Raw genomic sequence first — 26,335 nt, 5'->3', positions numbered from 1 at the left:
TATGCAACATAACTGAAGTTTGGTCTTTCCTGTCCATGGCTGACGCAGAGACTCTAATACATGCATTTGTTTCATCCAGACTTGATTACTGTAATGTTCTGTTTTCAGGTCTGCCACATGCTAGTACTAAAAGTCTTCAGATGGTTCAGAATGCTGCTGCTAGAATCCTAACTAAATCGAGGAAATTTGACCATATTACACCAATTCTTGCCTCCCTTTGTTGGCTTCCTATCCATGTTAGATCAGATTTCAAGGTGCTTCTGCTGACTTATAAAATCCTAAATGGGCTTGCTCCATCTTACCTGTCTGAGCTCCTTAAACTGTACATTCTATCTCGAGCTCTTTGCTTTCAAAATACGGGGCTCCTGCGTGTACCCAAAGTTAAAAAGAAGTCAGCTGGTGGCAGGGCCTTTTCCTATCGGGGCCCCATTCTTGTGGAATAACCTGCCTGCTGCCATCAGACAATCAGAGTCTGTTGACTCTTTTAAATTCAAACTTAAAACTCATCTTTTTGCCTTAGCTTATGATTAGTTGCCTTAAAATTGAGTACTTCATGAGCTGTATTGCATGGCGGGTCAGTTTCTGTCTCATCGAGTTTACCAAACACTGTTCTGCCAACTAGATTATAGAGTGTAGATTGACTATTGCAAACTTTTCTCTTTTCTCCCATGTCTTTTCACTCTTTCTGGATGATGTCTTCGCCTGTCTCTTCTCCCATGTATGTGAATGGTGTGATGTGAGTCTCCCCTGTGTGCATGTGTAGTTGTTTCCTTCTGTCAGATATGCATGGTGATGGTGGTTGTATGGCTCAAGTCCTAGGCTTTTCCAGTGGCATCTGGGACAGCTGGTAACTGAGGATGCCAACTGCTTGGCATCCTCATCACATTAATTCTTCATATATCTTATAATTCTGTCATCCTCTCTCAATGTTGCATTCTGTAAATTGTGTCTTATACTGTACACACAACATCCATTGCGTGCCTGTCTGTCTTGGGAAAGGGAACTCTCCTCAGGTGCTTTCCCGGAGGTTTCTTCCTATCTCTTTCCCCCAGTTAATGGGTTTTTTTTTAGGGAGTTGTTCCTTATCAAATTTGTAATTTTTGATATTGGGCTATACAAGTAAAATTGACTTGACTTGAATTTAGTTTAGTTTTTTATAGTTTGTGTGTGTGTATGTATATGTGTGTATATATATACACAATTTTATTTTATTTTTTTTGGCTTTAAATTCCTGCTACTGTGTATTTTTGATATTGTATGCTTTGGATTATGCGAGCTGTAATGACGTTTCAATTTCCCTCAGGATCAATAAAGTATGTATCTATCTATCTGGATATCACTTTACAGTAAGACTACCCTTATAGAATGGTTTATAATTGGTTTATTAATTAGGTTGTGAATACTTTATAAATCATTAATAAGCTGTTATAATACAATCGATAAAAAGGGCAACAGTGACCTGTTGCTTGCCATTTATCTGTTCTGTTAAACCTGAGCTCTCATTGGTTACTTAGCTGGAAACTAGCAAGATCTGAGATAAAACAGAATAGATTGATAAAAAGTGCAGCAGTAACTTGATCTTGCTAAATGGTGAGCCTGCATCAATGTATGAAAACTGTGTTATAACTTTATGATTTATAAAGTGTTTACAACCTAATTATAAACTATTTATAAATCCTTTATAAGGGTAGTCTGCTATCTATCTGTCTGTCTGTCTTTCTTTTACCATTGTGCTTTCTTTGATGGACCACTTGGTGATTCTCATGGTGCTTTTGGGGTTTCTCATGGTGCTGTTTCCTATGAGAGAAGGGAACAGGTTAAATTGAAATGATTAATAATTAAAGCAAGTTAATAACAACAGAAAATGTACCATTACCATGAAAACTTACCCCTGAGAGTGTGATGATTTAAAGGGGTTTTTTAAAGGCTGATCACTCTGGAACCATTTGCAGTTTTTAGAGACTTCTGGAGACATGTGGAAAGCATTTTCAACTGAAAACACAGATGGTATGAGAAAACAGTGTCATTCACAGGGAAATGGACCATAATGGCATCAAGTAAAATTAATCTAAAATAGTAAATACTAACAGTGTGCTTAAAGTAAATTGATTAGTGTTTAATTCAAACTTACTGTTGATATACTTTGGAAGCAGTTGGCCAAAGGTTAGTATGTGTTTGTCATAAAAGTGTGAGATGTGGTCCAGTCTCTTGAAGAAAACATCTGATGGCTCGCTGGCCATACGTGACAGGACACGGGCATCTCTGGCATTCAGTTTCTCACCCACACCCAGAATGACCAAGAAATACCCCTTGCACTTGACCTCAGTGGCCACACGCACCAGCTGCTCTTCATCCTCTTCCACACCGCCCGTCACAAACAGCATCAGTACTTTCCGGTCACGCTGGAGGGGTGCCCTCTCAAACACCTGCTCCACTGTCTGCTCAATGGCTGCTGCCAGTGCCCGGCCCCCCTCTAACTGTGGTGTCTTCTCCAACAGGAAGTTGACAACATCCTGGGCTGAGTGGTGCTCTGTCAAGCCTATGTCCACATGGATGGGAGAGCCACTGCTGTTGCGAAGGAACTCATAGGGCGCTTGCTGGACCACAGCCACTCTCGCGTGGTGAACCGATGATGTGGGGTTAGAGGAAACCTCTAGCTGCCCCACAATGTGGGCAATGTAGTGCTTAATCTCCGTGAAAACAGTGGGGTATGTGGACTCAGAGCTGTCCATAAGAAAGGCCATGTCGATATCCACATCAGTAGTGAAAGACCTCCGGTCTCGGTTGGATGATGGAGGCACAAAGTCACACATTTGGTTTGGAGAGCAGAAATCTGAGGAGGAGAACAAAATTTGGCTAAGACATTGTGTCTTGTTTTGGTTTATATTATGTCTAACAGTTTGTGTTTGAAAAGCTATTCCCTGATGCAATAAGGCAAGCTGTTTCTAATTAGGTAACAATGGAAGTATTATTACAGTGTGCTAAAGTCAATGTGCCATCATACTCCTGGGATATGTTGTAAAAGAGTTTTGCCCCAACGAGGTTACAAAATTATGCTTTGGTAGGCATAAGTAATATGAGATCATTTTGAGTGCAAATGGGTCCTTACCCAAGCACACATGGCAGTTCATAACCTTTTCGATGACTGAGTTGTACTGTGCACTTGCAGCATTGGGCAGGACAATCACCTGTGCCAGTGCTGTGTTGTTCACCTGATGGGTAAAGGAGAGTTAAATGACATGTCAAAAAACAGGGTACACTTTGCCAGTTCAATTTGCAATTTCAAAGCTAAAAGAAAATTGCCAAGAGCACTGCAAATAGATCTTGATCTTTGACCTTAACAATGGTCATACAACCCAATGCCAAGCCAGTTTTCTTTTTACCTGTAGAGCTCTGGTGAGTGCTCTGTCCTCACGGTTAACCAAGAACACAGAGGCAATACCACTATCATAGAGGCGGAGGGCTGCAGCACTAACAGCTTGCGTTTCCTTCACCTGCCCGCCGACGAAAAAGATGGCCACCTTCCTCATCAGGAAGCCACTGCGCACCCTCTTGAAGGTGTTCTGAGCCACAAAGTTCATGGCTGTCTCCAGGCTACGCTGCTTGCGAGTCTGCAAGGTCTGCAGTCCCTCGATGTGCTGCACCAGAGCGCGTTTCTTAATGGCGTCGGCAAAGCGGATCTCAGTGGTCACTTCATGGTTGTACAGAGTCAGTGCAACACGCGCTCCTCTTGGGCAGTTGCTCTCAGAAATGGTGATGTCTCTGACCAGGCGCAGGACTGTGTCACGCATGTTGTTGAAGACAGCACGGCCAACACCGTCAGAAGCATCAAGGGCAAAGGCCAGCTCAGTAGGGTAGAGAGGGCATTCCTGATGACCTAATGGGGTTACACACAGAAGCTTGGTTAGTTTGAGTTGTAGATCTTCGTACTAAATACTAAGGAGCACAGTCCATGTTATAATGAACAGTCACCATTGTCTTTTATTTACTCACCATAGCAGCAAGCTGGGGGAGAAATAGAAAGAGGTTAGAAATTGTTGTGACATAAGAAAAAAAAAAGTTTCGTCAGGGAAATCATTGTTTTTTAGTCTGGTAGAAATGCATTGTTATTGGTTAGAATATTATACTTACGACAGTTATCTCTAATTTTCTTGACCAGGTCACATTGCTGGGGACAAGGAGACAATTTGAGACGGATGTTTGAAACAAGTTAAGGACGGTTACCAGACATTAGTTCCAATGTCATCATTCAATATAATTTCTTTCTGTAACCGATAAGTAGAGAACTTACCACAACACCTGGTCCTCTCGGCCCTTTTTGACCCTATGGGAAAATGAACACTTGTGTTAAACAGCTGGACATAGCTGGATGAGGAACCATGGACTATAAAGCAGTTTAATCTTGAATTATTTAGATAATAAAGTTATTTGTGTGGAGCCATTTCAACAAGTGAGCAATATGTAACTGCACAGAATATAAATGAGAGCTGTAGTTTCAAAGTATATGAGAAGAGACTTATAAGGCTTGTGGTTTTAACAAGGAGTTAGAAACAGCCCACTGAAGTTGACAAACTGTAAAACTCTGAATGCACTATGTGCCAAGGTGGCTTTAAGTAATTTATAAGGAAATTCCACAGCGTGTAAACAAATGCAAGAACGTAATTACTCACATAGGGTCCAGAGTATCCAACCTCTCCCTTCTGCCCGGGCGTACCAATGTTCCCTGCAACGCCCTGGAGAGATTTCACATGCAGATTTTACTTTTATGATTTTTCAAAAGGCTGTCAGTCAAAAAGGATCCTTATTTCAAAAGGATCACTTACACACCTAAGACAGCACTGAAAAACCCATATAAAGACTTTTGCCTCACTCTCATTTACTTAACAGCTCCTCGAACCAAAGGGGGATATTTCTGCCAAACATTTTACTTTTTTTTTCTTTTTTTGAATTTTCTCCCCGTTTTTCTCTCCAATTATATCTGGCTAATTACCCCACTCTTTCGAGCTGTCCCGGTTGTTGCTCCACCCCCCTCTGCCAGTCCGGGGAGGGCTGCAGACTACCACTGCCTCCTCCAATACATGTGGAGTTGCCAGCTGCTTCTTTTCACCTGACAGTGAGGAGTTTCACCAGGGGGATGTAGAGCGTGGGAGGATCACGCTATCCCCCCGAACAGGTGCCCTGACTGACCAGAGGAGGCGCTAGTGCAGCGACCAGGGCACATACCCACATCCGGCTTCCTACCGGCAGACACGGCCAATTGTGTCTGTAGGGATGCCCGACCAAGCCGGAGGTAACATGGGGATTCAAGCCGGTGAGCCTCTGGATGCCCCCCAAACATTTTACATTTTAACATTCTATCTATCAGGCTGAAAATATTCATCCAGTCACGCTCTTGAAGAAAATTAGTATTCTGTGTTATCAATGGCATGTTACAAGGCAGGATTCTAATACAACAGGGTGAGGGAGGACCCTACTTGTTGTGCGTTAATACGTTATTGTAAATGTGATGGCCCTACCCTATTACTAGAGGAGATATGGAAGTTTGACTGGTGTTTCAATACTTACTCTCTGACCATGGTTTCCTCTGGGTCCTGGCCCGCCCTTGGTACCAGAATCACCAGCAGCTCCCTATGCAAAAAACAAGATCTTGTTTTGGTTCTCATTAACATTTATCTATTTTATTTACTGTTTTTTTGATGCTATTGTAACATGTGTAACTGTATTGTTAACTGTATTAATTACTGTGCTGTTGTCTTGGCCAAGGCACACTTGTAAATGAGATGTAGAATCTTAATTTGCTCACAAAATGAGTTGGTGTCAATATTATGGAGAATGGCCACCATTGAAAAAACAGGCCCATCTTGCTACTTGAGCTCTCTGTATGGTAAAATACCTTATTATGGAAAGTCTTCTGAAATATAAATTTAACACTTTACATTTTTGTAAAAACATTACCTTTGGTCCTGGGAATCCTGGGAAGCCTTCATCACCCTGTAAAAAAAATGCACATGTATCATCATTAATTTAAGAATTATTTTCAATACCAAGAGAAATAGGTTTATACAAATATGATTTATAAGGAACAACTTGTGTCAAAAGAAAAATTTTCAGTTTAAATGTGGCTCTGGAAGTTTGCAGGGTGATGGTCATGGTATTCTACAAAGAGCATTGTACTACGACATGAAGGGAAGCACAGATAATCACAGTCAGGCTAAGCTGATCAAAGACAGCCGACTCCTGATGTGAACCATTTTTAATTTTGCCAGTTAAGTCAGTTCAGCTTTTGTTTTCAATACAAGTATCCTATATTGACAAATACTGATATAACGGAGGTTTTGAATCGTAACCTGATTTCTAATGGATTTTATCTATAATTTAAACAACTTATACTAAACCTGCAAGGAGCAGCCACAGTATTAACAGATCACCTTGTAGTTTGCTATATTTTTCACTTGCCTTCCTTCCTTTGGGTCCTGAGATGCCGAATCCATCTCTACCATCTTCGCCCTGTAAGAAAGGTTAATTTTGATAACACTGTTTAAAACATTGACTGTTTTTTTTTTGTTTTTTTACAAACAACGTTCTTATTAACTGAACTTGCAAACTGTTCGATAACATGTTAATCTATTGTTTCTAATGAATGACTGGAAAGACAATTCAGTTAAAAGTTCATAAATGCAGTGTAACGTATTCCTTAAAAACGTAACATAAGGATTTCACGTCTTGCAGCCCAATGTTTTGCAGCTTTAGAGTGGGGCACAAGCCAGCAATTGAAGACAGAATGTTTGGCATAAGGGAATCCTTAACAAAAATACCATTTCCCTGATTAAAAACACACCGCGTACATTCCTAGAACCACAAGATAAGGCAACATAAATCCTGCTTTAAACCAGCCATGACTGTGATGCATAGGCTCTCCATGCTGCAAAATGAAGTGGATCAAACTGTCTCCTCCGTATGTAACTACAGTTATCTAATAAATGATGGTGCGTTCAATGACCATGACTAATTACATAAATATGTATTGTTTGCTTATGGAAAAGGAAAACTTATGATGAGCAGCTTGTTCATCATCCACTACTTTGATATCCTGGTGTACAGAGAAAATGGGATTTCCTCCTTACAGGCTCGCCACGGGGTCCAAGGGGTCCAACAATGCCTTTTGGTCCAGGGTCTCCTGGTTCTCCCTTCCAAGATAGAGACATGAAGTTACCAAGAGAGCTCTAAGTTGGAGCATACATATAGATAGACCCTAACCAGACAAAATGAAGACAGGAAAAGGGTAAAGGTAGCCAGAGTTTTAAATAAAATGTGACAAAAGTATTTCTACAGGCTGCCAGGTCTAACTTCCAATGTCCTCTATTAAGTCAGTTTCCAAAGATTTTAATAGAGCTCACATGCTTTATTTGAAGTAAATGTGAGATGGGGCCTGGAAGTTTTTCTGGAGTGCTTTCATGTTTGCTCAGATAAATGGCATATGTGTGTCCAGTAATGTGAGAGTGCAAAGTGTTTATAACTAAAACAATGCTGTAATAGATGAAATTCAGCAATGTTTTAGCCGGTTATGTTCTGCTTGGTACCTTGCGACCCAGAGCTCCTCTTCTCCCCTTATCCCCAGGGGCTCCCTGGGTTCCACCAGGGCCCTAGAAAACAAAATTTGAGGTTAGGTAAAGATTATTCTTGGCACTTACGTTAATTTTAGTATTACTTCTTAAGTGATTTACAATGCACTTATAACATTTTCAGACAAACAAATAATGTGCCTGCTCCAAAAGTGTCATTCTAGTTACCAAGTTTTTGGCAGCCACACTGATTATGGACTATTTTTTTTTTATTTTCAATTATAATTTTCTTCTCGTCTCCAGATTGTGCTGTTGTTTTTCTGACAAAATGTTGCCCATGTATTACATAATAGTCAAAACATGAATGTTAAATTAAAGAGTAAAGTTTATTAAACTGAAATACACTTATTAAAGTTTCTGAGAAATTCCCTTAGTCTTAAAGTCGGTGTCCCGAAGGCCAAACTGTAGAACAGGACAGACTTTACTGTTGTGTACTAAAAGATGTACAGTGTACAACAGTACAGTCTAGAAGTGATATTTGGTTTTGTCCATGGGGGGGGGGGCGCCTGACAGGTGCACTCACCCTCGGGCCAGGGTTCCCATCCTCTCCTCTGAGTCCAGGTGCTCCAATTGGTCCAGCTGGACCCTTGAAGAAGACAAACGAAACATCTATAAATGTGGCACTTAAATGATAATGGGCTAGCAATAAGAACATAATTTGCACTAATTTATAAGCTGTCGTAGTCAAAGCATTTTGTCACTGAGAGAGAAGCATTGGCTGTAGAGGTCTATGAGTGTGCGGCATTCAAAGCTGGCAATTAATAATTTGTCAAACACTGTGTAAGGACAAGATAACAAATTAACTTACTCGAGATCCTCCAATACCAGGCTCTCCCAGCTCACCATCAGCTCCAGGCTTTCCAACACTTCCCTGTACAACATGAAAGCATGGGAGGGTACAATTGCTACAATTTAAATAATGAACATGTTGCAAAGTAAACAAGATTGTGCTTGAAAGCAATGAGCTTCAGTGAAGTTTGTTTCATTAAATCATCAATAAACCAGGGATGGGTGTGTTCAGTGAAAGGGAAACTTACAGCCTGTCCAGGTGGGCCTCTTCTGCCATCAGGTCCCTATCAAAGCATTGACAAGAAAATTATTAAAAAGAAAATTACAAGTGAGTTTTTAGCATGAACCAGATAACATGCACAGAAAGTGAACGCAATAGAGATCAGAGGTGTCATACCCTTCTTCCAGGTTCACCTGGGGTTCCTTTTTTGCCATCTTCACCTGGCTCTCCCTTTCATTCGAGAAAGGATATGTCATTGAGAGCATTGTCCAAATGGAAACAAGCCATGCAAACACAAACCATCATATAATGTCAAATCTTTGGAACTCTTTTTGTGTGAAATGCATAGTCAAGAATGTTGTTCAAAGCAGCATGTATGCAGGAGAACATTACCACTGGTCCGACATCACCAGGGTCTCCTTTAGGCCCAGTCTGTGTGTTGTCTTTTCCAGGTGCACCCTTGTAGACAAAAAAAACGATACTCTTTAAGTTGTAAATTATACTGTACATTCTCTCTTTCTCTCTCTCTCTCTCTCTCTCTCTCTCTCTCTCTCTCTCTCTCTCTCTCTCTCTCTCTCTCTCTCTCTCTCTCTCTCACACACACAGCATGTCACCTTATACTACTTGTGGGGAACCCTCATTGACTAGTCATTCCCTAGCTCTTAACCATCATAACTATTTGCCTAGTCTTAACCCTTACCCTAACCTTAACATAATCCTAATTCTAATCTTAACCCTAAAACCAAGTCCTAACCCTAAAATAGACCCTTTTCCTAATCCTAATGGGGGCCCATAAAATGTCCCCACAAGGTAGGTGGTTTCGGGTTTTCTATCCCAATGGGGGCAAAATGTCCCTATTAGGATAGAAAAATCTGGCACGTGCACACACACACACACGCAATAGTGCTAACCCACTCCTGTATGTTGGCCACTATTCATTGCCTTGTTTGCCTTGTTAAGTAGCACTTGGGCAATATTTGGTGTGGGAGCAGAGTGTTGAAGGACCGTAACAAAGATTGTTCTAAATGATCTGGAAGTTCCAACCAGTGACAGACTTTTTCTCTAACCTTCAGACTTGTAGGCATACTTTCACAACCGTTACATTCATACCTATGCTATAGTCAATATATTACTATAAAATCAGCTGAAATGACCTCAGTTAGGTATAGCTAAGTTAGAAACTCTTCTTCTGGATATTACATGGCCCTGTAACCAGTTTTCATGATGATTAGCATGACGAGTACTCACAGGGTCTCCTCTGATGCCTGTGTCTCCACTATCTCCTGCTTGTCCTTTGGTACCTTTTGGTCCCTTTTAACAAAGAGACAAGTATTAGTTAATACTTACTACATGTGCTTGAAAGAGGAAAGAGGCAGCGTCTAGGAAGAGTAGACAATTTTTAACCTTTTTACTGTTGTGCCTTTTTAATTTGTTGTCTGTTTTTGTCATTATTCATTGTGTTGTCTGACGTATGAGCCATGTCAAAGAAGTTATGTTACGTTATGACAGACAATAAGGCTTCTTGAATCTTGAGTAAATATGCTCAATAAAGATTGAAATGGTATAAAAAAAAACCTCACTCTTCTGCCAGGATTCCCTCTCTCTCCTGGAGGTCCGGCCACTCCGCTTTTGCCCTGATAGAACACAGCAGATGTCAGTTAAAGCCTGCATTTTGACATAAACCAAAATCAACTTCACCTTCACCACCAATGTCCTTACCACAAGCGAATCTGTCTGGTGGGACTGTTTTGACTTATTGCTGAAGATACTCAAGTGACCTATACATGATTCTGTATGAAGCCTTGAATGAAAATAACAATGTTGGCTGGTAAGCCAGAAGCCAGACTTCCATCAAAGCGCTTGTGTTATGCGATATCAGCTTGAACGTGAACATATTGTAATCAAAATCAAACAACTAAATTTTACAGACTCACCTCTTCTCCATTGATACCATCCAGGCCAATTTCTCCAGATTCACCCTGTAACATGAAATGGTTGAAATCATTCCAATAACCATTTTCTAAATGGGTATTTTTCTGCTCATGATTATTTAACAGAGAAAAAAACGCACCTTTTCTCCAGAGTATCCACGTGATCCCTGAACAAAAAACAAAACAAAAAAATAATTAGATTCATCACATTTTTTCTATGTGCTAATGATATTTAATTGTCCAAATATAGAACTTGGCTTTTAAGATAAATCCTTTACCTTGACACCTCTTTGTCCAGGACAACCCTGGAAACCTTGTGTTCCATTGACACCAGGTGGACCTCTCTCTCCCTGTCAAAGCCAAAATACCAAATATATTATATGGTATATGTAGGGCTGGGCAATATGGATAAAATCAACTATCACCATATTTTTGCCCAAGTACCTCAATATCGATATTTTGGCAATATTGTAGAGATGACTATTGGTGCTCTCACAAAATATTTACACAATGACATTTTTGATAAACACTTATTATGTGGATATGATGTCCAAACAGGTAGAGAAAAATAATGTAACAGCTACAACAGTTTAGTAAGTTCAGAAAATTGCATCTCTACTGTAATGCAGCCTTTAAAACCAGAAAAAGACAAGATTTATGTAAATTCCCGATATTATGATATCCAAAATCCCAGGTGATATCTAGTCTTATATTATGATATCAATATAATATCGATATATTGCCCAGCCCTAGGTATATGAATTAATGTAATAAAAGTCTCAATAGAACTATCATGAAATCGGCTGGCCCTTAAAAGGAAGACAATCAAACTTACAGGTCCACCCTCATCTCCAGGATGTCCTGGGCTTCCCACCGCTCCTGGACTACCCTAAAAGACAACAAAGTGAAGCATTAACTTCCAGTAAGGAGTTCATCTCTTGTACAGTTTTTGAAATATACAGAAGATGTCTTCTATGTCTTTTAAGAAGCATGAACAGAAAATATTTCTTTTTAATCTAAACGTTATTTACCTTGAGGCCTGGAAGACCAACTCCTCCTCTGTCCCCCCTTGTGCCAGTGCATTTGCATGGCACTGCACAGCACTCTCTTTCTGCAATATTGTCCTAACCAGGAATATAAAATATACAGTAAATAAAGAAAGAAAGGAAACTCAAAAAATATAAAAAGTCTATTTGGATATGTAGTCTGTTCACTTTAGAGTTACTAGTGATCTGTGATATCACATACACATGGGCTATCTGATTCACTGTTACTCACCAGTTCCTCCATAAGCTCATAGTCCAAGTCCATGATATTGATTCGTAGTGGCCTGGTGTACCTGAACCCTCGACCAAACTCCAGCAGCACAGCTTCCTCAAATTTGGGCACCCGCTCCAGACCCACCAAGATAAAACTGTTCACACCTATTGAGCGCATACCAGAGTTGATAGGATGAATAATTTCTGCTTGTTGCAAGGGTAAGTAAGTACATTTTTATTTATATAGCACTTTTAAAAACACAGTTACAAAGTGCTTTACACTCAATACAGAAAATAAGGGTAAATACATAAATTGAATGAATATAAAACATGGCATAGGGAGTAACAGACCGAGCTAAAAATGAACCAAAACAGAAGGCAGGGATGGGGATCTATAAAAAGGCTTGCCTGAAAAGATGGGTTTTTAGAAGCCGCTTAAAACAGTCAAAAGATTCAGCAAATCTAATGGATTGGGGCAAGATCATGCAGTGCTTTAAATTTAATCAATATAGATTATTCTGAATTATACAGTAAGCCAATGGTGGGATGTAAGAATAGGTGTAATATAGGACCTAGTGCTAGCTCTAGTTATTAGTCTAGCAGCTACATTCTGAATCAACTGTAGGCGATTTGAAGTAGCTTGGTTAAGGCAAGAGTAGAGGGAATTACAGTAATATAGATGGGAGAAATGTGAATATTTTGATATCCTTAAAAGACAAAATATTTCCGATTTTTGTAATATTTCTTAGCTGAAGAAAACTGGATTGGACAAGCTTAGTAAAGTGATCAAAAGACATTCTGTTCAAAGATGACACCAAGATTTTTAGCAGTAGGTTTGATGTTTTGATGAAGTGGAACAATAAACTGATCAACTGCAGTGGCAAAGTACAGTTTTGTCAGGGTTTAGATGGAGGACATTAAGGAACATCCAGTCTTTAGTGGCAGCTAAGCAATCATGAAGGGAGGACAGTTGATTCAGGTTATTGGGTTTGGCAGAGAAATAGATCGGAGTGTCATCAGCAGAAGAGTGGTATGACATGTCTTGAAAGTGACTAAACAAATAATCCAGGGGAAGCATGTATAAAGAGAAGAGTAGTAGGGGAGCTGTTGAGGATATAAGATTGTTAATACAAACACTGAAATATCTATTAGTCAGACAAGAACAAAACCAATTTAACGCTGTACCAGAAATGCCAACCCAGTTCTGCAGCCAATCAAGTAAGATGGCATGATTGATGGTATCAAAGGCAGCGGTTAAATCTAGACGAATAAGAATATTCACCTTTATGCATAACAATGTCATTGGACACTCTTAATAATGCAGTCTCAGCACATGTTCTGGACATGCCCTGATCTACATACATTTTGGTCAGCAATATTTAAATCCTTAAGCGAAAATTTCAGTACAACTATTGATCCGCATCCTTTAATTGCCATACTTGGTGTGAGACTGGAAGGCGGTGACTGGCCATCTAACATGTATAAATTGGTGGCCTTTACTACATTACTAGCTCGATGCCTAATACTCTTAAATTGGAAGAGCTCAAGACCCCCATCTCATGTCAGATGTATCAGGGATATTGTGTTTTATCTTAAGTTGGAAAAGATAAAATTTACCTAAAGGGGTGACAGGGACAAGTTCAAGAAAGTCTGGATGCCTTTTCTGACTTACTTACTTGAACCAGTATAACAGACTGGGATGCCTCTTGACTCAAGTCAGGAATGGCCCAACTAGTATTGATTGTAAACCGAGAGATTCTCTGTTTACAATCTGATTATTTATTTTTTTAACTTTTTTTTGTCTTCGATTTAGTTGAGTGTAATTTCATTATTTCTTGAATCTGTAGTTCTCCTTAAGGAGTTGGGAATGTCGGGAGGGGGGTGGGGGGAGGTGAGGGATTTATTGTGTTAAATTGTTTAATATGTGACTTGTATTACTGACATTGTAAATGCAAATAAACATTTTTTTTTTAAAAAGTAATGCAGTCTCAGTTCTATGCTTGTGATGAAAGCCAGATTGAAATTTATCGAAACTGTTATAACCCTCAGTCAGCTGCAGGATTTGGTCCGCAACAGTTTTTTTCCAAGGATTTTGGATACAAAAAGAAAGTTTGGAAATTGGTCTATAATTCTCTACCATTGCCGGATCGAGAGAGGGTTTTTTGAGGAGGGGCTGAACAGGCAATTTTAAAATAGTCAGATGTGGACTTGGATGTGAGTGAGTATTTGATGATAGAGAGCAGGCTGGGACTTAAGCCAGGGAGAATGGATTTTAAAAATGTTGCTAAGATTTTCATTGGGAGTGACAAAGAAGGACAGGATTAGGAACAATTACATTAGAGGGACAGCTCAGGTTGGACGGTTTGGAGACAAAGCAAGAGAGGCAAGATTGAGATGGCTTGGACATGTGTGGAGGACAGATGCTGAGTATATTGGGAGAAGGATGCTGAATATGGAGCTGCCAGAGAAGAGGAAAAGAGGAAGGCCAAAGAGGAGGTTTCTGGATGTGGTGAGAGAAGACATGCAGGTGGCTGGTGTGACAGAGGAAGATGCAGAGGACAGGAAGAAATGGAAACGGATGGTCCGCTGTGGCGACACCTAATGGGAGCAGCCAAAAGTAGTAGTAGTAGTGTTGGAACTATATCACAGGGACTGGAGGACGGACGCATAAGGGCTACAGTATTTACAAGGAACTGTAGAGAAACAGTAGCAAATTCCGACATTAAAATCGGACGGCTGAAAGGGTGTGACCTTATTATACTTTCAAGCCTTTAAGATACTTAATAGCTTATATAAAATTTGCTACCTGACAGTCGAAGCTCCTCAACCCGCCTCTTCATTTCAGAGTATGGGGCATCAAGGCCATCAGTCAGATGGATGACAACCTTTGGGGAAGAAAAATAACATCACATTTAGATTTCCTCATGTTTCTGGGAGTATCCACATTGATGTGTTAAAAAGGTTTTGCCTACCCACCTTAACAACATTGTCCTGTCTGCTCTTAAACCTATTGGTGTAAGCTGTGATGGTTTTTCCATTGAAGAGATAGGGTCCACGACTACGCAAGCCTCTGAAGGACTCAAAGAGCTGATCCGCATTGTCTGTGAAGTCCAGCTGGACAGGCTCAGAAGCAGAATCCATGGCCAGCATACCTACTTGCACTGAGGGAGTCTGCCCTGATGAGCAGCTGATGGCAGTCATCTTGGAGATCCTCTGAAGAATCGCACCCATTTTACTCTGAAGGTTGGTCTGAGCAGCAAAGATGTTCTGGGAGGAAACATCAAAGCCCACCAGTACCTCCACACTGCAGGCTGTGAGACAGATCAAGGTTATGTTAAGAATGTCTTGTTTTATAAACCAGAAGCAAAGCCTCTGAATCAATAAGCAGAATCAACTTTATTGGCCAAGTGTGCGTGCGTACAAGGAGTACACTACACTCCAGTACACAGCAGCTGCTAGCAATTGCAGATATCACTCACTCAGAAAAAAAAACAAAAAAGAGAAAAAATAAAAACAAGAAATACAAACCCCAATTCCAATGAAGTTGGGACGTTGTGTAAAACGTGAATAAAAACAGAATACAATGATTTGCAAATCCTTTTCGACCTATATTCAATTGAATACACTACAAAGACAAGATTTTAATGTTCAAACTGATAAACTTTATTGTTTCTTGCAAATATTCACTCATTTTGAATTTGATGCCTGCAACACGTTCCATAGAAGCTGGGACAGGGGTAACAAAAGACTGGGAAAGTTGAGGGATGCTCAAAAAACACCTGTTTGGAACATTCCACAGGTGAACAGGTTAATTGGAAACAGGTGAGTGTCATGATTGGGTATAAAAGGAGCATCCCCGAAAGGCTCACTCCTTAACAAGCAAGGATGGGGCGAGGTTCACCACTTCGTGAACAACTGCGTGAGCAAATGGTCCAACAGTGTAAGAACAACGTTTCTCAACATACAATCGTAAGGAATTTAGGGATTTCATCATCTACAGTCCATAATATCATCAAAACATTCAGAGAATCCGGAGAAATCTCTGCACGTAAGCGGCAAGGCCGAAAACCAACATTGAATGTCCGTGACCCTCGACCCCTCAGGCGGTACTGCATTAAAAACCGACATCATTGTGTAAAGGATATTACCACGTAGGCTCAGGAACACTTCGGAAAACCATCGTCAGTTAACACAGATCGTCGCTACATCTACAAGTGCAAGTTAAACCTCTACCATGCAAAGGGAAAGCCATATATCAACAACACCCAGAAACGCCGCCAGCTTCTCTGGGCCCGAGCTCATCTGAGATGGACTGACGCAAAGTGGAAAAGTGTGCTGTGGTCTGACAAGTCCACATTTCAAATTGTTTTTGGAAATCGTGGACGTTGTGTCCTCCGGGCTAAAGAGGAAGAGGACCGTGCAGATTGTTATCAGCGCAAAGTTCAAAAGCCAGCATCTGTGATGGTATGGGGGTGTGTTAGTGCCCATGGCATCATGGGTAACTTGCACATCTGTGAAGGCACCATTAATGCTGAAAGGTACATACAGGTTTTGGAGCAACATATGCTGCCATCCAAGCGACGTCTTTTTCAGGGACGTCCCTGCTTATTTCAGCAAGACGATGCCGAGCCACATTCTGCACGTGTTACAACAGCGTGGCTTCGTAGTAAAAGAGTGCTGGTACTAGACTGGCCTGCCTGCAGTCCAGACCTGTCTCCCATTGAAAATGTGTGGCGCATTATGAAGCGCAAAATACGACAACGGAGACCCCGGACTGTTGAGCAACTGAAGTCGTACATCAAGCAAGAATGGGAAAGAATTCCACCTACAAAGCTTTAACAGTTAGTGTCCTCAGTTCCCAAACGCTTGAGTGTTGTTAAAAGGAAAGGTGATGTAACACAGTAGTGAACATAATCCTGTCCCAGCTCTTTTGGAATGTGTTGCAGGCATCAAATTCAAAGTGAGTGAATATTTGCAAAAAAACAAAGTTTATCAGTTTGAACATTAAATATCTTGTCTTTGTAGTGTATTCAGTTGAATATAGGTCGAAAAGGATTTGCAAATCATTGTATACTGTTTTTATTTACATTTTACACAACGTCCCAACTTCATTGGAATTGGGGTTTGTAAATGGAACAACAGCAGGAAAGAATCTTTCCTAAGATCTGTCACTTACATTTAATATAATATAATATAGAGAGTAAAAATAACATTGTTAGCATAAAGAAATGAAATCTCTGTGATTATCACCTTTAGGGGCTTCTTGCACACCAGTACAGAGCTTGACACCCTTCACCTCATCGTCCAAAGTCTCCAGGATCTGCTCATTCAGCTCTGAGAGCTCCTGAAAGGTACTTGCCCTAGCTACAGTGGATGACTCGCTTCCCAGGTTTTCCAACTCATTTTCAATGTTGCCCACTCCTACAGCATAAATTCTCACCCCTGTGGCTTTAAGTCCAAGTGCTGCAGTCTTACTATCATCGGCTGAACGTCCTCCAGTAATTACCATCAGGATCTGCGGGATGCCCTTATCCTTTCTGCTGCCTCTTGCTTTGGTGAAGTGATTCTCCTGAACATGGCGGATAGCTGCACCAGTGTTAATTCTTCGTCCACCTTTGTATTCCGCTCGCTGGATGGCACTCATGATGTCGTTCCTGTTCTTGTATGTGTTGAGATAAAAGACGTCAGTTACATCTGTGGCATAGTGTGCAAAGCCAATCTGAAGGTTGTCTCTCTCAGTGAAGAATAGGTCAATAAGGTTAACGATGAAATCCATCACTTCCCGGAAGTTATCTTTTCCCAAATTGATGGAGCCATCCACTAAAAACACAATGTCCGCCTCCTTTGCTTTTGGGAGACCTGCTGCTTTGAGTGGAGAAGAGATTTTGCAGGGAAGGGTGGAGAGGGAAAAGAATAGCAGATGGAGGACAACTCACTCAATATCAAAATATGTTCTGGCTAAGTAGGAGTAATTCTATATTTGCTTTACGATCAAACAATTTACTATTAGTCTTGAACATAGTGCAATTAACATATTTATATTTTTTTGATACTTACTGGGTTCGTCGTAAGTTGTTGGGATCTCGTCTGGGATGGTCCCATTCAGTCTGGCAATAAACCTGTCTTTGATGACAGGCAGACCGGGGAATGTGGGAATCTGGAAGACATCAGCTGGGGAAGTGGCAACTTGGATGAGCTGCCTAGGTTCTGCAGCACCAGCTCCAATACCAATACAGTTGACCCGGGAGCCTTTGAGCAGAGGACCATAGACAGACACATCGCTCGGTGAACGTCCACCTGTGAGAACAACTAGATGCTGGGAGGCCTCAGCTGGACGTACACCTGCAGAAGCTTTCAGTTCATTTCGGATGACATACTCAATGGCTTCAGCCAGGTTTGCAGACCGGCCACCCATCTGGCGTAGCCTTTTGATGGCAGAGAGAACGGCTGGTTTGTTGTTGTGTGAGTTCAGAGAGAACTCTGTTTTAACTCTGTCCGCATACTGGACAACAGCCACACGCACTTGGTCAGGCTGCACATCCAGCTGTTGAATAATGCTTAGGATGAAGTCACGGATATGAGCAATACCAGCGGGGCCTGTGTTGTCAGAGCCATCAATGAGGAAAATTATGTCTTTCCTTCCAAGGTTTAGGTTGCCTGCACAGTAACAAAGAATGACAACAAGGACACACAGCAGGAAATCATAATTACTATTCAATAAAATGTAGATAGGTCAAACTGTGATGACTCATTTTACAATTTTCTCTCGAGTGTATTTCAGTTAAACTTCAATTCGAAAGCTACATTTGTATAAGTATTTGAAATAGACATTTTATTCCAAGGGTTTTTTTATATATATATATTTTTTGTCAGCTTTAAAGGTAGAACAAGTAGGATTTGTCTATTCCGGTTTGTAAACACAACATTCAAAGTTGGCCACTCCGCCCCAGTTCAACAACACCAGAAGCACACGCCCCTGGCCACAGTTGCCACAACACATCCTAGTGTACAGGCCAGCTCCGCATCATTCCCATCCTCTCCTTCATTGCTCACCAGTGGATGAAAGCCAACCCCATATTCACTCTCATTTTGGAACAACCTTTGCCCGCTTGACGTTTCACTTTGCTATGTTTGCATCTTTTTGGCACTGTGTCTGCCATTGTCACAGCTTCCTCTTGGCTGTGTGCTTATGATATCGATCTGGCACCTGGTCGCTACGTTTTTAGAGTCCCGCTGCCCAAAGGTTAACGCCCAGAAATGTCCCATACACAACAAAATAAGAAAATACAGGCAGAGGACAGGGTCTCTGCAGACACAGACACCCCCACACATATCTAGTGGGTCCTAAGTGAAGAGGGATTGTTTTGTATGAGTGTATACACTGATTTTTAGGAAAATCCTACTCATTCTATCTTTAAGTGTTGAAGTTGATAAAGTAGTATTACTTACGTGGCTCTACTGAAGGAGGAATATAACTACTGGATATATCTGCAGTGGTCATTGTGTTAACTGAAGCAACAAGCTGCTGCTCCACACTTGGAAGTTGTTGGAAACTGTTGACTGTATATATGAGCTCAGGTTTCAGGGCAATTTCTCTTAGTTCATTGGGGTCTGCATTTCTTCCGCCAATGGCAAGAGGAGCGACCAGGTTGCTCTTAAGATGATTAGCTGGGCCGGAGACGTCATCTGTTGACCTTCCACCAGTGACAAGAATGAGGAACTGAGGCACAGCTTCCTCAATTCGGCTTCCTGCGACCCTCTGGTAGATGTGTTTGGAGACCCACTCCAGAGCACGACCTGTGTTCAGCTGATTCCCACCTCGACTCCGAAGCTTTGCCACAGCTTGGCGCACTTCATCTTTGGAGGATAATTCATTCAGATAGAATTCCACTTTGGGGTCATCACTGTATTGAACCACTGCGACTCGAACCCTATCCAGCCCTACATCCAGTTTTTCCACTACTCTCCTAATCATTTCACGGATGGAGGGGAACTCGCTGCGCATTGCTGTCGTGCCATCAATAAGAAACACAACATCCCTCTTGTCTGCACCAGTGGTTACTGCTGTGGTATCTGCTAAAGACAACAAACAGATTGACAAGGCATGATTGTTAGCTAGTGTTACAAAAAATAATCAATCTGACATTCATGTATATAGCTGGAATCATGATGTTCAGTCTTGGGAAATTGACAGTGCAGGTAGACAACTTTTTAATGACTATTTACCATTAAATAACTATCAACTATTCACATTTGAACCGTTTATTGGCTCTAAAAGTTAATTCAATGTCATTATTTGGAAGTAATTTGAGTGAAGAAAATTACCATCATAGGTTGGGAAAACTGGGCGCATGCTGGCAATGTCATCATCTGACAACTCAGTAAGTGTGGAGATAAGGCCATCTTGGACTATGTACAGGCCAGGGAGGTCATCTACAGTATAGGCAAAGTTAGGAACATATGAAACCACTTGTAGTTCTTTAGGGTTAACATCTCTGGTCCCAATGCTGAAGGGCACAACCCCTGACTGCTTAAGGGATGATGCTGGACGGTTGATGTCATCTGTGGAGCCGCCACTGGAGACGACAATAACGAACTGTGGTACACCCTCTTGTTTCCTGCTACCACGTGCTGCTGTCAGGACATCCCGACTGACAAACTCCATTGCCTGGCCCAGGTTTCGTTGCCTTCCCCCTCTCTGCCTTATTCCCTTGATGGCATTCAAAACACCCTCTTTGGTGGTATGGGTGTTCAGATACATATCAGCATTTGGAGAGTCACCATATTGGATTACTCCTATACGGATCTTGTTCTCTCCCACGTTGAGATTCTCCACAACCCTACGGATAAACTCCTGGATGATGGGGAATTCTCGACCAACGCCATCAGAACCATCAACAAGAAAGACCACATCCTTCCTTGGTCCTTGGAACTCAGCTAAAAGCAAAAAAAAAAAAAATCATCTATCATGAATTTATTAAGATGCAGAGCAAATAGTCAAGGTGAAACATAACGAATTTAAAAGCACCTTTCAAAAGTGTCATTCAGTTTCTTTATATAACTGAACACCTGAAACACCTTTCAAGTGTTTTATCTCCTTGACTGAGAAAATGAAACAGTTGCTCACATTTTTTTGACAAATAGGAGAAAAGTTCACTGTCGCTGTTTGTATAGGTCGTGAATGTCAATGTCATTTGTCTCATTGGGCAAATTCAAGATTGCATTTTGTCATGCTGTAATCAGTAATACTATAGTTTTGCTGATACTAGAACCTTTGAACTGATGTATGACAGCTGAAAGTCTAAAGCTATTCTAACACATTTCAAATCAAAGTTAAATCAACTGTTATAGATAAGAGTGGTAAAAATGACAACACATCTGTTTTGTTTATATTTTTGAATTCTAGCAATACTGGTACTTGAGCTAGTTGGATTTCATTTTATGTTTTGCTATTCATTCACAATAAATACATTTACAAGAGTCAACTTACCTGTCATAGTTAAGTGCTTTAAAGTAAATAGTACATTCAATAAGATATCTGGGAGTTGTCCAAAGTCACTGATTGGGAACACAAAAGTGCTATTCAATACAGTGGTTGGAAGATTGACAGGACCAATACCAATGATGAAGTTAAGAATGCCACGACCATGAAGGGATATGATCTGTTGCATGAAATTATCACTGGAGGGGCCAGCAGAGAATACTATCAAAATCTGCTTAATTCCTTCAAGTTGCCGACTACCAGCAAGAGTTCTAAAGACATTTTCCGAAATATACTGTATAGCTGCACCAGTGTTTCGTTGTCTTCCTCCTTTGTGCCGCAGTGTTCGAATGATTCTGATTATAGTGTCTTTGGATGAGTGGGATCTCAAGAAGAAGTGCACTTTTGTGTCTCCACTGTACTGGGCTACTGCAATTCTGTGCCTATTTTTTGCCACATCAAGGTTTTCAATGACTCCGCGTACAAAGTCACGTATGGCAGAAAATCCATTTCGGCTAGCATCAGAGCCATCAAGGAGAAAAACAACATCTTGTATTCCGGTATGCAATTCTGCAGAAGAGAGTATGTGTCATGTTGTTGAAACAAGGCCCAAAACTTGTGGCGAAAGATGGACCTATGCTTTAACTTTTGCATATTGCAAAACCAAGTGAAGCTGAAAACAGGAACGTTAACCTCAATCACCACATGGAATGATACGTAAAGTGTTAAGAGGCAAAACGAATAAAATATGCAGCATTTTATTTTGAAATACTGCTTAAAGTAGAAAGAGTTTTTGCTAAAATACATTATCACATGCTGGCAGCAACACTGTATAACTAAAAATTAAAAATTTTCCAATGGCAATTTTGAATTAAAAAAAAACGTTAAAACTAATTTTGATTCAGGGAGGTTTCAAAAAAAGATGAAACAATGTGAAACATGTGAAGCTGGAAAAAGGAAAGTTAACCTCAACCACCACATGGAATGATGCACAAAAAGTATTAAGAGGCAAAGTGAATAAAATATGCAGCATTTTATTTTGAAATGCTGCTTAAAGTAGAAAGATTTTATCACATGCTGGCAGCAACAGTGTAAGAAAACAAAGCTATATATCAAATTTTCCAATGGCAAATTTGAATAAAATTTTTTTTAAAAAAAACGTCAAAACTAATTTTGACTCATGAAGGTTTCAAGAAAAGATGAAACAATGCCGTACCATGTCGAAGGATTAAGCAGCAATTCGCATGAAGGAGAAGACGAGAATGAAAAGGACTGAAAATGCTTAAGACTCTTTATGGTTAGTATCCCATGATGCAAGGTTTTAAAAAAAACTTGCATCACCCTAAAGACATCAAAGGAGCTCTGTGAGATTAAGTGAGTATTGACAGGGTTTTTCTTGGTGTACTGGGAGTCACATGAAAGTTGAAAGGTCTGCCTCCAGTACACTCAAGTATCAATAAAGAAACAAGAATGTTTTTTTTTCAGTTAAGTTAAATGGACAACAATTCTGCTTATTTTTCATGACACAATTCTTCATTGCATTCTTGCAAAAGACTGCATTGTATTTGATATAGTTCAAACATAACTGCTTTTCAATAAAGCAAAACAAGAAAAGTCCTATTACTGCAAAAACAATGTGATTGTAAGAGCAAGTGAAAGCTAGTACAGTTTCTATTCTGAGATTTTGTTTGTTTGAAATGATGATTTTATTGCAGAAAAACCGGTCTATGTAGCTACTGCTTATTTATTTCCAAGATTGAAGTGTAAAATAATGTTGTTTACTTGAGATATTTAAGAAAAAATCTCATTGCCCATTTGTATTTACAGTTTAAAAAACTTGAAACCTTTAGTATGTTGTAAAGCGAAAAAATATAAATTGCGATGAAACAAAATATTACTCATTAGAATATTTAAAAATAAATGAAGACAGAAATAATCATAAGATATGTATTAGAAATGGATGGAATGTTTTGCAAATGCTGGTCAATATTTTGATTAGTAGTGATGGAAGTTGTCAATATATGTACTAAAAAAAATTACCTAAATGGACTCATTCAAATAGGAAAGTCTTTACCTGAAAATTTAGGATCAGACACTGCTGAAATTGTTGAAAGGACACCTACATGCAAACGTGAAAGATCTGTGAAATCTACTGCCTTAAAAACAGGCTTGGATGTAATCATGAGCATTTCTCTGGTGCCACCCTTTTTAATAGAGATGCCAACAACATGAACGCCAATGGCTCTCAAATCGGAAGAAGCCCGGCTGACTGAATCACTGGATGGCCCACCACTCAACACAATCAGTATCTGCGGAACACCTTCCAGGCGCCTGCTACCAGACGACACAGTAAAGATGTTTTCCCTGATGTACTGGAGGGCTGCCCCGGTGTTGAGGGGTCTGCCTCCTCTGTGTCTCAGCCCTCTGACCGTGTCAAGTACGTCTTCTTTTGTGCTGTATGTGTTTAGATAGAAATGGACCTGCTGATCTCTGCTGTACTGAACCACAGAGATTTGGTCATTGTTTTCTCCCACATTGAGTTTCTCCACCACTCTCTCAACAAAATTACGCATGGCAGGGAATCCATTCCGTGTGCTATCAGAACCATCCACAAGGAACACTACATCCTTTTTGAGAGTGTCTTGGTCAACTGAGAAACCAATAAGATAATACATCAAATAAGCTCAACAACTATGTTTCTTCCAGACTAATCACCAGTCATGGACATTTCTGTTACTGAGAAAAAAAACTACAAGCTATTGCTATCCAAGTTTTAGAGCTTTTGGAAGAATGAAAACAACTTCCCTTAGATGGAACAACTAAAGCAAAACAAACAATGATGCTCAGTTTTCCTTTGACTTAACTAAATACAAATTTGAAAACCTACTGGGCGAGTAAAAGCATCACTTTGTTAACATACCTAAAACAGTTGGTGATTCCGGGGTTATAGCAACAACAACTTCCTCCATGGAGGACAGAAGTTGCTGTTGGATGCGGGGAAGGTCAGTGAAGTCAGCCACAGACAGAGCATAATTGGGTTCATGGGATATCGTCTGCAGTTCTCTGCTATCAGAGCTCCTGGTTCCAATTGCAAAGGTGAAAACACCCAACTCTTTGAGAGCAGAGGCTGGTGTGTCAACACTGTCAAAGGATCTTCCACCGCTCAGCACTATTAGGAGCTGTGGAACTCCTTCCAGGCGCCTGCTTCCAGCTGAGGAGATGAAGACATTATCCCTCAAGTACTGGAGCGCTGCTCCGGTATTGAGGAGTCTGCCGCCTTTGTGTCTCAAACCTCTGATAGTGTCAAGGATCCCAGCCTTTGTTGCATATGTGTTCAGATAGAACTGGACAGTGGGATCTCTGCTGTACTGAACCACCGAGACACGGTCTTTGTTCTTATCCACATTCAGTGTCTCTACTACTCTTTGGACAAAGTCAAGTATTGCTGAGAATCCAGCTCTAGTGCCGTCAGATCCATCTAGCAGGAAAACAACATCCCTTCTTGGACGCCGGTGTTCAGCTGAGGAATATTGAAATTAGAAATTTATTGAGTTGAAGTTTGACTACGCCTGTGACCAGATTTAAAAAAAAACAAAAACTCAATGTATCATGAAAATTATGTTAAATCATTTCAACCTACTGTGACTATGTTATAAAAGTGAGTGTGAATTCTATGAACTTAATATGGTAAATAATTCCTCAGAATGGAATCTGCTTTTCCAACTCCGATGCAAACATAGTGGAAACTTAGAAGCAATAAATTTCTTACCGATTAGTGTTGGTGTTATAGGAGTTGCCCTCACTAAAACTGTGCCCATGACAGAGGAAAGCTTCTCTTGAGCGTTGGGGAGGTCGGTGAATTCAGACACGGAAAGAGCATAACTAGGGTCGTATGATATCCTCTGCAGTTCTCTACTGTCAGAATTCCTTATTCCCATGTCAAACACAAAGACACCAAGCTCTTTGAGAGCAGAGGCCGGGGTATCTACGTTGTCAAAAGACCTTCCACCATTTAGCAGGATCAACATCTGAGGAACACCTTGCAGGCGCCTACTGCCAGAGGAGGCAGTAAAGACGTTGTCTATAATAAATTGAAGGGCTGCCCCAGTGTTGAGGGGTCGGCCTCCTCTATGCCTCAGCCCTCTGACCGTGTCAAGTACTTCTTCTTTTGTGCTGTATGTGTTCAGATGGAAATGGACATGCTGATCACTGCTGTACTGAACAACAGAGACTCGGTCATTGTTTTCTCCCACATTAAGTTTGTCCACCTCTCTCTGAACAAAGTCTATCATAGATGGGAATCCACTCCTTGTACCATCAGAACCGTCCAACAGGAATACTACATCCCTGTTAGTAGTTCTTTGGTCCACTGTGATGATTAGAAATGAAATATTAAGTGAGCTGAGCAGTGCTTAGAGGAAAATAAGACTTATATTTGACTTTAATTGTGATGATTTAACTAACCTCCAATACAAGGAATGACTGGTGACAAATTTCTTAAAAGAATTATCAAAACAAACTGATTCTTACCAAACACTGTTGGAGTTATGCTTGCTGCTTCAACAAGTACACTGTTGAGAGAGGAGATGAATGTCTGCTGGACACTAGGAAGGTCAGACATTTGAGACACAGACTGGACATATTTGGGATCAGTGGCAATCCTTTGCATCTCTCTGCTCGAATTTCTGGTTGCGATGCCAAGAACCAAGACCCCATTCTCTTTGAGAACAAACGCTGGTGTACCCACATTATCACTAGATGGCCCGCCACTCAACACAATCAGTATCTGCGGAACACCTTCCAGGCGCCTGCTACCAGAGGACACAGTAAAGATGTTTTCCCTGATGTACTGGAGGGCTGCGCCAGTATTGAGGGGTCTGCCTCCTCTGTGTCTCAGCCCTCTGACTGTGTCAAGTACTTCTTCTTTTGTGCTGTATGTGTTCAGATAGAAATGGACCTGCTGATCTCTGCTGTATTGAACCACAGAGACTCGGTCATTGTTTTCTCCCACATTGAGTTTCTCCACCACTTTC

General features: G+C 40.7%; 1 protein-coding gene across 5 annotated transcripts in view; it reads right to left on the bottom strand.

Moving 5' to 3' along the window:
• LOC130120511 (collagen alpha-3(VI) chain-like) overlaps positions 1-26,335 on the bottom strand; it is a 151,976-nt gene that overhangs the window by 8,852 nt on the left and 116,789 nt on the right. For 4 of the 5 annotated variants that reach the window (XM_056289075.1, XM_056289079.1, XM_056289080.1 and 1 more), the window contains 33 exons: positions 20,147-20,758; positions 19,271-19,897; positions 17,879-18,478; positions 17,072-17,686; positions 14,798-15,132; positions 14,628-14,706; positions 11,841-11,986; positions 11,594-11,686; positions 11,398-11,451; positions 10,841-10,912; positions 10,703-10,729; positions 10,566-10,610; positions 10,212-10,265; positions 9,880-9,942; positions 9,025-9,090; positions 8,809-8,862; positions 8,660-8,695; positions 8,431-8,493; positions 8,146-8,208; positions 7,581-7,643; positions 7,125-7,187; positions 6,457-6,507; positions 5,956-5,991; positions 5,566-5,628; positions 4,671-4,733; positions 4,292-4,324; positions 4,132-4,168; positions 3,994-4,005; positions 3,384-3,877; positions 3,110-3,212; positions 2,132-2,833; positions 1,890-1,992; positions 1,727-1,797 (listed from right to left, as the gene is read on the bottom strand). In XM_056289075.1, coding sequence (XP_056145050.1) covers positions 1,727-1,797; positions 1,890-1,992; positions 2,132-2,833; positions 3,110-3,212; positions 3,384-3,877; positions 3,994-4,005; positions 4,132-4,168; positions 4,292-4,324; positions 4,671-4,733; positions 5,566-5,628; positions 5,956-5,991; positions 6,457-6,507; positions 7,125-7,187; positions 7,581-7,643; positions 8,146-8,208; positions 8,431-8,493; positions 8,660-8,695; positions 8,809-8,862; positions 9,025-9,090; positions 9,880-9,942; positions 10,212-10,265; positions 10,566-10,610; positions 10,703-10,729; positions 10,841-10,912; positions 11,398-11,451; positions 11,594-11,686; positions 11,841-11,986; positions 14,628-14,706; positions 14,798-15,132; positions 17,072-17,686; positions 17,879-18,478; positions 19,271-19,897; positions 20,147-20,758 — 5,598 coding nt within the window. The remainder of the gene's footprint in view (positions 1-1,726; positions 1,798-1,889; positions 1,993-2,131; positions 2,834-3,109; positions 3,213-3,383; positions 3,878-3,993; positions 4,006-4,131; positions 4,169-4,291; positions 4,325-4,670; positions 4,734-5,565; positions 5,629-5,955; positions 5,992-6,456; positions 6,508-7,124; positions 7,188-7,580; positions 7,644-8,145; positions 8,209-8,430; positions 8,494-8,659; positions 8,696-8,808; positions 8,863-9,024; positions 9,091-9,879; positions 9,943-10,211; positions 10,266-10,565; positions 10,611-10,702; positions 10,730-10,840; positions 10,913-11,397; positions 11,452-11,593; positions 11,687-11,840; positions 11,987-14,627; positions 14,707-14,797; positions 15,133-17,071; positions 17,687-17,878; positions 18,479-19,270; positions 19,898-20,146; positions 20,759-26,335) is intronic. The other variant, XM_056289076.1, reaches the window with a different exon arrangement.

Source organism: Lampris incognitus, chromosome 11 (genome assembly GCF_029633865.1).
Source record: "Lampris incognitus isolate fLamInc1 chromosome 11, fLamInc1.hap2, whole genome shotgun sequence".
Taxonomy (NCBI): Eukaryota; Metazoa; Chordata; class Actinopteri; order Lampriformes; family Lampridae; genus Lampris; species Lampris incognitus.
Note: the sequence above shows the minus strand (reverse complement) of the source record. Positions and strands in the feature narration are given on the sequence as shown.